Here is an 11,464-nt window from a genome sequence, read left to right as displayed (position 1 = left end):
TTCACATTTATCCAGAAATAGAATTGTGAAGATTCTTATGATTAAAGAAACACTCCGGGCAAAATTGATCTACTGTGTTATTCCTAGTGCAGGACATGATACTGGAATTTCAAGAACACCAAAGACAGACTTCTGGTGTCGTACTCCGCCCCTTCAGGTCCGGCACTGGGTATAACAAGGTTTTACCAGGAGTATTCCTTTAACCATTTGATGTACTAACACCTAAATATGGCTGCACCCATATTTCCATAACCTGTAATATTATATAAGTGTATAGTATAAGGAGTGATTGTGATTTAAAGAGGTTTTCCATCTTTATGCACTGAAGCCAGATCAATGTGTATTGCAGGAGAAATCCTTATAATGTGCAACTGGACAACAAATCTGACATGTCCTCCTCCATTACAGAGTACAAATCCTGTGTCCAGAGATGGCAAATCCACAAATGCAGATGATACCTGATAGTTCACCACACGGGGTGCTAGACCTCGGCCGGCCTCTCCCGCTGAACGTCTATGATTGATTCTATAGGGTAGCTCCCTTCATACCCTGTTTTCCACTGGCCCAGTTTTTGCTATAGTAGTCATGGCCTGAGTTCTTTTCTGAATATGTCCAAGTAACAAGTCCAGACCCTTCTCCAGAACTGGAGACAGCATCTCCTGCTCATTCTTGGTAAAGCGTCCAAGCACATATGTGGTCACTGAAGACTTGTCCGCTGGGCGTCCAATACCAATCAAGAGTCTGATCATCGTCTGCCAAGAAAACAGGACAACATAAATAGTACTGAAGCCAAGTAAGTAATGGTGAGCACACCGAAGAAGGCATCTACTGTACAACTTACATCGGATTTCAGGTGGTCCATGCAGGAACGGACACCATTGTGGCCCCTAGAAAAACACAGACAGCTGAGGTCAGCATATTATAACATTTGTATGTTAGGGACATATAGAGTTGTTGTTTTCTGTTATCCGCCATTCCTTCATAACAAGTGACTGATATTATATAACCGCACATCATCCTGTATCTACCGAAAACTACTGTCCTCCTGACGATCCAAATCAAATGGTGAAACGCGTTGAGGAATACTAACCGGGATAGATATGAGCCAGCACAGGGCATGATAGATTTGGTCTGAATCAGTCTCTGGGGCGGATATGGGTCATTGTAGCGGGTTTAGGCATTTAGTGTTTAATATTTCACTCTGGAGAAGTATCATTATACTCTGGAGCTTTTAGATTTCTTCTACACAAGGGGTAGGGTCTGTGGTCTTTTGTTAATGGACTAGGTGTGTCTGATACTTTCAGTTACATAATCACACAAGTGGGCTGTGAGCACTCTTTACTCTTTTAACAGTGAAATAAAAGTTACATTTTAATATTGTAATAAAATGCTGCAAACTTTAGTTTCTGTTTCATTAAAGCAGATCTGTCAGGTCTCTATAAGAGTGCACTAGTGGATATGGGGGAAGATGTTGAGCTTGAGATATATAGTTTTCTAGGATGTAATTTGGTATTCCTGTAAAAGCCTGGAAGGATTTATGGAGAAATCAGCGAGTCCAGCTTGCTCCGCCCACTCTGCGATTTACAATCAAAGGCGGGGCAAGTAATATTCAGGCTTTCTCCAGAAATCCTCACAGCATACATGCAAGTACTGAATTATATCATAGAATTGTATATATCCCAGTGCTCAGCGTCTCCCCCGCCATCCTATTCTACCCTCAGATACAGACTTGAGAGATCTCCTTTAAAGTTGTCATCTGCAAACTGTTCATAGTTCATCAGTGTTTTGTTCTTAGTCACCTTGCACAGTGGCGTAACTAGGAATGGCGGGGCCCCCTCCTTCCTGACTGACACTGAAGACCCCAGAGTATAATAATTGGAGACCCAGAGGAGATACATACATTAAAAAAAAAAGTTACTTACCTGTCTCCGGCTCCGCTGCAGTCTTTGGTGGTGTTGGCCATCTTTAATAACGCACGGATGTCACATGACATTTCATGCCCTCCCTCCATCTACCCCCAGTTTCATGCACTCCTCATCTCTACCCCTATTTTCATGTCCTCCCTCCATCTGCCCCCAGTTTCATACACCACTCATCTCTACCCTCATTTTCATGTCCTCCCCTCCATCTTTGCCCCCAGTATAATGTACCCCTCCATCTCTGCCTCTAGTTTACTGTTGCTCCTCAATTGCTCCACACCACACATACACACTCACACAGACACACACTCTCCATCCTGCATCTCACATGACCCCTCCCCTTCAGTACCTAGCACCACATCTCTCCTTCTCTTCATCTCTTCCAGGACTGCACTGGCTATAAAGACACGCGCACCTAGTCATGTGACAGCTGACATCACACAAAGGTCCTTCAGCTACAGGTCCTACAAGCTTCCTCCGCTCTTATCGCAGTTACAACATTTTGTCTGTTATAAGAGCGGGGGAAAGTTTTTTAATAAGTAAAAACTCCACAGTGAGCTGCGCGAGACAGCTGTATAAATGCGGGACATACAGGGAGCTATCCTGTTACTGGCTGGACTCCAGCCGATAACAGCCTGTTAAGAAAAAAAAACCGCAGGGATAGCGGCTGTCGCCAGGCCCCCTAATGTCCCGGGCCCTGTGGCAGCCGCTACCCCTGCTACCACGGTAGTTACGCCACTGACCTTGCACTTCCACCAAGTTTCAGAGTCACCTTCCCTAGAGGTTTATCCAGCTCATCATGCAACAGATAGATATTTTCAGGGGTCAAGCGGAACTTTCCAGCTGAACAAGAAAATAAATGATAATCCACGTCAGACTAATTTTAATAATCTTTGAACTATTCACATAGTGACAGTCATGTCATCTCTTATTCCCACAAGTAACAATAACATGCAAACCTGCAAGGTGATCAATAGCCCTCTGTGTATTACAGGACAGTGTGTCATCTGAATGGCTGCCATGTAATACTACATTGTCCTTGCTACAAATACTACAGGAGAAAGGTCTGGTTTACCTGATCAAAATCAGTCACTTGCTAATCAATAGAGCCACCTAATATAACCATATACCTGTGAGAGAGCAGGATATACCAATTTACCCCATAACAGAGCCACCCAATATAACCATATACCTGCGAGAGAGCAGGATTTACCTATTTACCCCATAACAGAGCCACCCCATATACCTGTGAGAGAGCAGGATATACCTATTTACCCCATAACAGAGCCATCCCATATACCTGTGAGAGAGCGGGATATACCAATTTACCCCATAACAGAGCCACCCAATATAACCATATACCTGTGAGAGAGCAGGATATACCTATTTACCCCATAACAGAGCCATCCCATATACCTGTGAGAGAGCAGGATATACCTATTTACCCCATAACAGAGCCATCCCATATACCTGTGAGAGAGCAGGATATACCTATTTACCCCATATCAGAGCCATCCCATATACCTGTGAGAGAGCAGGATATACCAATTTACCCCATAACAGAGCCATCCCATATACCTGTGAGAGAGCGGGATATACCAATTTACCCCATAACAGAGGCAGCCAGCAAGTTTCTCCATAACATTTAGCTGCAATGGTGAAATTATGCATTGTATCCCATAATAAAATCAGTTTGCAGTAGTGTCCTTGTAACAGTAGCAGCCTAAGAAGAGGAAGTACCTGTCTGAAACTGAAGCACAGTCTGAAGCCTCAGATATATACATCCTAAATGTGTGCCATGCATGCCCAAAGTGGCATAGTTGTGGGCTGGTTTAGTTATGGAGCCACTGCTGCGGGCTCGCTCTGCTATTAAGACACTGTAACAGGGTAACTGTGTTATGGGGACAATAGCGCAGGCTGGCTGTGTTATGGGGACACTGTTGCAAGCTGGTTATGATATAGAGGTACTGCTGCTGGCTGGCTCTGCTAGGACACACTATAGCAGGGTAGCTGTGTTATGGGGACACTATTGCATTATAAAAACTCACATTAATAGACCCGCTATTCCAGTGACCAATACCCTGTACATGCAGTGATGTTACCCCCTCCTCACCAGCATTGGCTACACTGGTCCCATTCACATTCATAAACTGTCGTGGTTTTATAAGGACCAGATGAACGCCATGAAGCTGGGCACTGACCAGATCCGCTCCTGTCCGTCTGTCTGTCTTCCACTGGTCAGCGACATTGAGCCTTCGTGCTAGCTGGTTAATGGCTGTCATGCCCACACTGTGCCTAGTGCCAGACATGCCATGATTGCCAAGTCCAACCACCTAGCCATGGGAGACAACAGAGAACAATGGTTATACACCTTATCACCATCTGTCACTTCAAGATTTTCTAAATTAAAATATTGTATCGGTAGCTATAGGACATCATTATTGTGGTGACCACACAATATGGCGACTATTCCTTCCGGCCACTGACAAGCGCGATTTAATTTCAAATATTCGATGCGTTTAACTCCTTGGTGTTTGGCCGATTACAAGCATTCCTATGCCGGCGAGGTATTCTATTGAATACTACAAGCTCATCACTATAAGTTACATGACATAGAAGGATCCATGTGTTCTCTGGTAACAGATCTGTAGGCTGTCCACCTCCATCACACAGGGGACACCTTCCCATACAAATATGGCTGAGACATTTGTGTACTGCAGCTCATAAACAGCACTGTAAACACTAATCCACTCACCATAAAGCGCTGCTCCCTACTGGGACCTCCACTGGATGCCTGACTCATACACCGGCCTGAGCGGAGGCAGCACACGGCCCTCACTGACCGCAGCATTGTCCTCTACCAACATGGCAGAAAGAAGCTGATGACTTCCGGGTGATGTGACGAGCAAACACTGATGACGTGAAATCACGTGACTCCAGCATGCAGGATAATAGAGGCGAAGGACAAAAGTCCCTCTGCTGGCCGGATGTGGAACTACACCTGTAGCGTTTAATTACTGCTGTATTATGACATCACAGGTTCTTTACTGGATGAGGAGATTTATGTGCTGGCCATAATAATAAGTAATAAAGGAAAACCAGGAGCAAAAATGAGATCCGTCTGTGCTGAAATCACCATCGCCCTGACTATTCTCCGAGTCTGTGCTCCAATACCTGCAAATAACACAACAGGTGAAACCGAGCAAATGGCCACATACCCTAACAATACTCTTATGCCCCAGGGAAGGCGCCGAGACATCCTCCTATAGTCATTTTACTTAAATATAAGGCTACAGGAAGGTAGCAGAAGAAATTAGAGGGGCAAAGGACCTCTAAGGTCAGGTCATCCTGGTAGTAGGAGCCATTGAAAGTGGGGAGGGGGGAATGGGACACATTTATGAAAGTGTCTAAAAGAATAAAATTCTTTTTTGCCCATAGCAACCTATCACGGTACAGAAAAGTGAAAGGGGTGGGGGGGAGTTCACAAAGTCTTTTATGTCCCCTGGTGTCCTAGACAAAAAAAATCTATGCTATTACAGTCTATGGGGTCCACCAGTTTCCATGGGTAACCTCTTTTTTTAAACGGATAGGATTTCTGGTTTTTGGGTCCCAAGCAGACCTGAAAAGCAGAGACATGAGCAGTAGTGTGAACCTGGCGTAAATTGCAGATTTGTGACTTTTTTTTTTTAAAACCAAAAAAGTGACATTAAAACATCAATGAATTCCCACAGACTAGTCTACACTGTAAGATCCAAAAGTGATTCCTATTTTTGGCTAGACGCCTCACACACTCAGTATGTTCTATGTGGGAGATTTAGTATCAAAAACGTGTCAGAAATCTGGTACAATTTGTAATAAAAACTGGCGGACACCACATTTGTAAGGGGGCGTTCACACTACCGTCGGTGTCCGACATGTAGTGTCCGCTCCTAGTGTTCGCTCAAAATCTGTCACGGACACTAGGAGCGGACACTAGCTGTGTCCGTGACACCTGTCATTCACTTTAATGGGCATCGGGTGCGTTCTTTTGCACTCCGTGCCCGTCCTTTCCTGTCCGCAAGAGAAGATGTCCGACTTCTCAAGCGGACAGAAAAACCCTGCATGCAGGGTTCCTCTGTCCGCTTGAGAAGTCGGACATCTTCACTTGCGGACAGGAAAGGACGGGCACGGAGTGCAAAAGAACGCACCCGATGCCCATTCAGGTGAATGACAGGTGTCACGGACACATCTAGTGTCCGCTCCTAGTGTCCGTGACAGATTTTGAGCAGACACTAGGAGCGGACACTACATGTCGGACACCGACGGTAGTGTGAACGCCCCCTTAACAGTTTTAGAGACTTTCTGTGACTAGACTGACAAGGGGGAGGAGAGGCCTATCAGAAAAGGGGTGGAGATTAAATGGATTCTACCATTAAAATCTAATTTTTTTCTCGTTGACACGTAGGAATAGCCTTAATACTTTTAGCTGTCTTCTCCGGGCCGCCATTCGGTAGAAATCCCATTTTCGTCGGTATGCAAATGAGTTCTCTCACAGCACTGGGGCTGTCCCCATTGCTGCGAGAGAACTCTCTCCAGCGCCGCCTCCATCTTTGTCAACAACGTCCTCTTCTTCCAATGCAGGTTTCAGACTTCTAGGCCTCAGGCAGAGCAGACTGCACATGCCCAAAGGCTACAAGAAAATGGCCACTTATACAGTATTGTAATAGGCTCTTAAAGATATTCCTACGTGTTACTCAGAAAACACTGCGACTTTTCCCGCAGCGCTTTTTTGCTGCAGGATATCCCATGGGGCCTTAGGTAGAAGAAATAATAAAACTCCCCTATATTTATACCATTTTACTGTAAATCTGCCTTTTTTTTTTTTTTTTTTTAAAGGTAATAATGGGAAACCTGAATCCACCCTGCAAGTAAATGGTGAGTACAGGAGTGAAAAAGCCCCCTGTCCACTGGTTGTATCTGGTATTGGAGAATGTCCCATTCACATCAATGAAGCTCAGCAGCAATTCCAGACACAACTCATGGACAGGTGAGGCGTTATTTCTAGAAAAAGATGCCATGTCTTTCTAATCCTAGACAACCCCTATTTATGTTTCTCTATTTTTATAGGATCTACACTATCTTTCCCTGGGCACAGATTGGTCAAGCGATGCTGGAATTCGGGTACGTCTATTTTTCTAGTGATTTTTAGCGTTATATCTTTATAGTTGCTTCCGCTCTATTGATCCTTTAATTTAAAGGGAAAGAGACCCTAACAGTAATGGTGCGTACCTGTAGATCCAGGGGTGCATATAGGCAGGAAGATGTTCTAATCCAAGCAGATGTACAGATTCACATACACAAGATAGACTATTGGGGACACAGAGGTTGCAGACTTGTAGCCTTACCTAGGCCCCGTAAGGGCTAGATATGACCCACATATTTTGGTTGCCATAGTTGGTACAGGTTTTCCATTTGGCCCATGTTACTACTTTCCTGGAGACTAAAGGGTTAACCCGTTTTCTGGTAAATTTGTTATATCCTGGCCCCTGCCCTCCTTGCTCACCTTCTTAAAAACTGGATAGCAGAACACAGAACCAATAATTGCCTGCTTTGTGTTCCAATGATGAGCCACATCTTGGGCCCGCTATGTCAGAAAAGTGGCATGATGGTTTAGAAAAAAAATCTCCCATTATGCCTAATATTTGCTGGGACCGGTGCCCTGATGTAGCTATGGAGTAAGATATAAATCTGCAGGTATGTGAAGAAGAGAATGCAGACATTTCAGGGCAGGCAGAGCTGTAGCAACCAGAGATGCAGATCTTTCCCTGCTGGTCACAGCAGCTACCACTAGGGGCAGCACTATAAAGCCACATGCCCTACTGGTGGCAGCATGCAGCCAGATCTATACATTATATTTTATTACATCTAGCTGAGCCATTCTGAGTTTTACGAAGGGAATTAAAGGGGAGCACTGTTTTCCATGGATTAGATGCTGCCGCTTTTCTTACCTTGACTTTTTCTTTTTTGACCAGTGATCTCAGGACGTCCAACTTTGGCCAAAGTCATTGTGGCGGGATCGTTCTTCATGCTCACTGCTTTGGGACTTGGACTGTTGCTTTTCTTTTACATTTAGTAAGTTGTATATTATGCATTGTATTACACCATTTAAGGGAGCGTTCACACTACCGTCGGTGTCAGACATGTAGTGTCCGCTCCTAGTGTCCGCTCCAAATCTGTCACGGACACTAGCTGTGTCCGTGACACCTGTCATTCATCTCAATGGGCATCGGGTGCGTTCTTTTGCACTCCGTGCCCGTCCTGCATGCAGGGTTCTTCTGTCCGCTTGAGAAGTCGGACATCTTCACTTGTGGACAGGGAAGGACGGGCACGGAGTGCAAAAGAACGCACCCGATGCCCATTGAGATGAATGACAGGTGTCACGGACACAGCTAGTGTCCGCTCCTAATGTCCGTGACAGATTTTGAGCGGACACTAGGAGCAGACACTACATGTCGGACACCGACGGTAGTGTGAACGCCCCCTAAGTGGCTCTTCCATCTACATATGGCAGTGAGTTCAATACCGTTTAGAGTAACTTTGTACAGTATTATTAAAACAAACAACATTTTTTGTATACATATCGTGAAGATCTGCTTTTGGTGTGTAAAATATATAGGTCTGTGCATGTCATCCTAGTGAGGCTCTGGTAAGCATGTATGCCCAATATAATACAGTACAGCTTCCTCTTACCCCAGAGACCCTCCCATTCACCGTCTTGTTTGTCCTATTCTGTGTAGTATATAAAAATATTATAAAAAGTTAATAAAAACAGATACAGTACAGATTCTGCTGGATTTTCAGTGAATGAGGCACAGGTATCACTTAGGCTGGACATAGGCTTTCTCATGCAGAAAGTCCAGTATGGGCAGCAACTTTATAACATCCCGATACAGACTCCAACTTTACTCTTACAATTCAGTTGCAGACATAAGGAAGGATTTGCCGAGATTGAAGACGATCTGCTGGCTGGAAGACGATGCTTTAAGCCTCAGTTAGAAGATCTGGAGACTGGTTTATTGGCAATGCACATAATGAAGCCTGGTAATAAGATACAGTTTTTCTTAAAGGGCCGTGTCTGGTATTGCCGCTCATTCCCATAAGACTGATGTAGTCAGATAATCCCTTGTTAGGAAGACCTCTAAGAATTAGGGTGCATTCACACTACGGAACGCCAGCGTGTATCACAGCCGTACACGCCGGCGTTATAGCAGGGCTGCCGGACACTTCCCATTCATTTCTATGGGAGCCAGCATGCGAGCGCTCCCCATAGAAATGAATGGAAAAAAGCAGTCCATTCATTTCTATGGGGAGCGCTCGCATGCCGGCTCCCATAGAAATGAATGGGAAGTGTCCGGCAGCCCTGCTGTAACGCCGGCGTGTACGGCTGTGATACACGCTGGCGTTCCGTAGTGTGAATGCACCCTTAGTCCAACATTTTCTTGGGTAGTATATAACTCAGACATGGGAGATAATAAACATGCATTTGGTACATTCACATTGCTTACTAGAGGCCATAACTTGAGCTGACACCTGCTACTCTAATACAGAGGTTTAAACCATGGCTATACTGCTGTATCAAAATCGTGTCTGTCATGGCATACTGCGGGCTTCGGTTTTCTGCTGCAGGGTACACAAGGCTGGAATTCGGAGAGGGAGGCGGAAGTACGTAGATTACATTAGGACCTGTAGCTTTACAATATGTCTCTGCTTCAAGATTGTATAGGGAAGAGTCTGCATGGGATGGTCTATATTAGCTTGGGATTGGGATATCATGTAGAATCAGCAGAGTGGCCATTGACACAGGGCATGTATGGGACATGAGCAAATTATAGAGATACCAAACATTTCACCGCAACTATTTCTTGTGTCAGCTTCTTTCGTAAAAACCGCTATATCAACCAAATATAGAAGAAGGAAAGAGTTGAAAGATGACAATCGTGAGGAATTAGAAGAAAGTGAGGAAGAAGCAAGTGAGGAAGATGAAAAGGATGGCGATGTGCAAAATAAAAATCAGACCTTTAAAAAGTTTAATACACAGTCACCTGGTGGTATGTTCAAGACACCGGTCAAGAGAAACACAGAACAAATGAGAGACACCGAAGATCCAGAGTATGAGAGCCATAGTGAAGATCTAAGAAAGCCAAACAGAATTAAGGGCCTGATCCAAGGCAAAACTAAGGACCTAGTAGACAAAGGACTTAAGAGGAAGGAAAACCTGAATACAACAGAAAAGGGAGAACATTCTGAGAAGTCCAATCCAATGAAGAAAAACAAAAAACCTGGGGAAAGTCTACATCTAAAGGAGAAGAAAAAAATTGGGCAACCAGACCTGAAGAAAAAGGAAGCCAGCCAGAGGCCAAAAGACGACAAGCAAGCAGCGGGGAAGTCCAGGAAAGTTCCTGGGAAGAAAAAGGATGAGAAAGCTAAAAAGGGGCAGAAAAATGTGAAAATGAAAAGCTTACAAGCCCTGAAGGAAAAAGTGAAAAAGAAGAAGGCAGTGAAAAAAGTGAAAAAGGAGAAGACCAAAGTCACTAAACCGATCAAAATCAAGATGAAGAAAGGAAAGATCAAAGAGAAAAAACCCAAAAAGAAATAATCTGGTTTCCTTAATAAATAACACAGAGGTGGATTGTCAACATGGAATCCTTACTGGTGTTATGGAATCCAAATACTTTAAAGGGGGTTGTCCAGGATAATCCATTTTTACTCACCTGTCTTGAGTGTCTCCCACCATGGTCTGGTCCAGCTTCTCCGGTGTCTTGTTTTGGCAGACGTCCGTGCTGCACGTGATTGCTGAGGCCAATCAGCAGCCTAAGTAAGGGAGCTAGGATGTCTCTCACAAACATCATTGTGACGTCCATGTGCTTTCCTTAGACCACTGATTGGCCTCAGCGATCACATATGGCAGCGACTTACACCAAAACAGGACTCTGGAGCAGTAGGGCCGGACCGCAGTAGGAAACGTCGGAGCACCGGAGAGCATGTTTTTTTGTTTTTTTTTCCCCTTCCCTGTCTTATCCACAAATCATGTTATTCTGGACATCCTCCTTTAACTCTTGTGTATTATGTTTCTGGAATATTCCATGACATACTGTTCATGACCATAATTGAATTTCAGAATGTAGAATCGGTAAGGCTTGGCTTTATCATGGATCTGTCCAGCACCAGAATCAGCGACTTTGGCCCAGTTAGATTGTGTAAACTTAGCCAGGCAGATTTATCACAGTGACTGGGCGATTGTCTAGTTTACGATCATATCACCTTTTATTTGGCTTACTTTGAGCCAGAATTTTACAATACAATCATGGCGCATTTACGTGACCCTGGGACCCCGAGCAAGAAAAGTTATGGGTCACTTCCAATAACTCAGCAAAGACCCTCTCTCCCCACTCCCCCTTATGCATCTCTAACAATCCACCAGTAATCAAGTTTATTATCTTAGGCATTTACCTAAAATCTAATGTAGAGCCAGGTTCTCCAGAGCCCCAATGATTACCTTTGCAGAG

The 11,464-nt window shown here is 44.5% G+C and overlaps 1 protein-coding gene across 1 annotated transcript; it reads right to left on the bottom strand.

The window, feature by feature from the left end:
• Positions 1-18: 18 nt before the first annotated feature.
• On the bottom strand, positions 19-4,779 carry PTRH1 (peptidyl-tRNA hydrolase 1 homolog). Its single transcript, XM_075260640.1, has 5 exons — positions 4,675-4,779; positions 4,033-4,252; positions 2,663-2,762; positions 842-887; positions 19-752 (listed from the first exon to the last, which is right to left on the bottom strand). Exons 1-5 carry the CDS (start codon positions 4,768-4,770, stop codon positions 543-545), a joined length of 672 nt encoding a protein of 223 aa, XP_075116741.1. The 5' UTR covers positions 4,771-4,779; the 3' UTR covers positions 19-542.
• Between the last annotated feature and the right edge of the window lie 6,685 nt (positions 4,780-11,464).

The sequence above is a fragment of the Leptodactylus fuscus genome, chromosome 11, assembly GCF_031893055.1.
Source record: "Leptodactylus fuscus isolate aLepFus1 chromosome 11, aLepFus1.hap2, whole genome shotgun sequence".
Classification (NCBI taxonomy): Eukaryota; Metazoa; Chordata; class Amphibia; order Anura; family Leptodactylidae; genus Leptodactylus; species Leptodactylus fuscus.
Note: the sequence above shows the minus strand (reverse complement) of the source record. Positions and strands in the feature narration are given on the sequence as shown.

Bases quoted from the DNA above. Each gene is read 5' to 3' on its own strand.
- PTRH1 (XM_075260640.1), bottom strand. From the start codon at position 4,770: ATGCTGCGGTCAGTGAGGGCCGTGTGCTGCCTCCGCTCAGGCCGGTGT. The intron at 2,763-4,032 runs GTGAGGAGGGGG...TTTCTTGTTCAG, and splicing joins GACCAGTGTAGCCAATGCTG to CTGGAAAGTTCCGCTTGACC. The intron at 888-2,662 runs GTCAGTGGCGTA...GTGTTTTTCTAG, and splicing joins AAACTTGGTGGAAGTGCAAG to GGGCCACAATGGTGTCCGTT.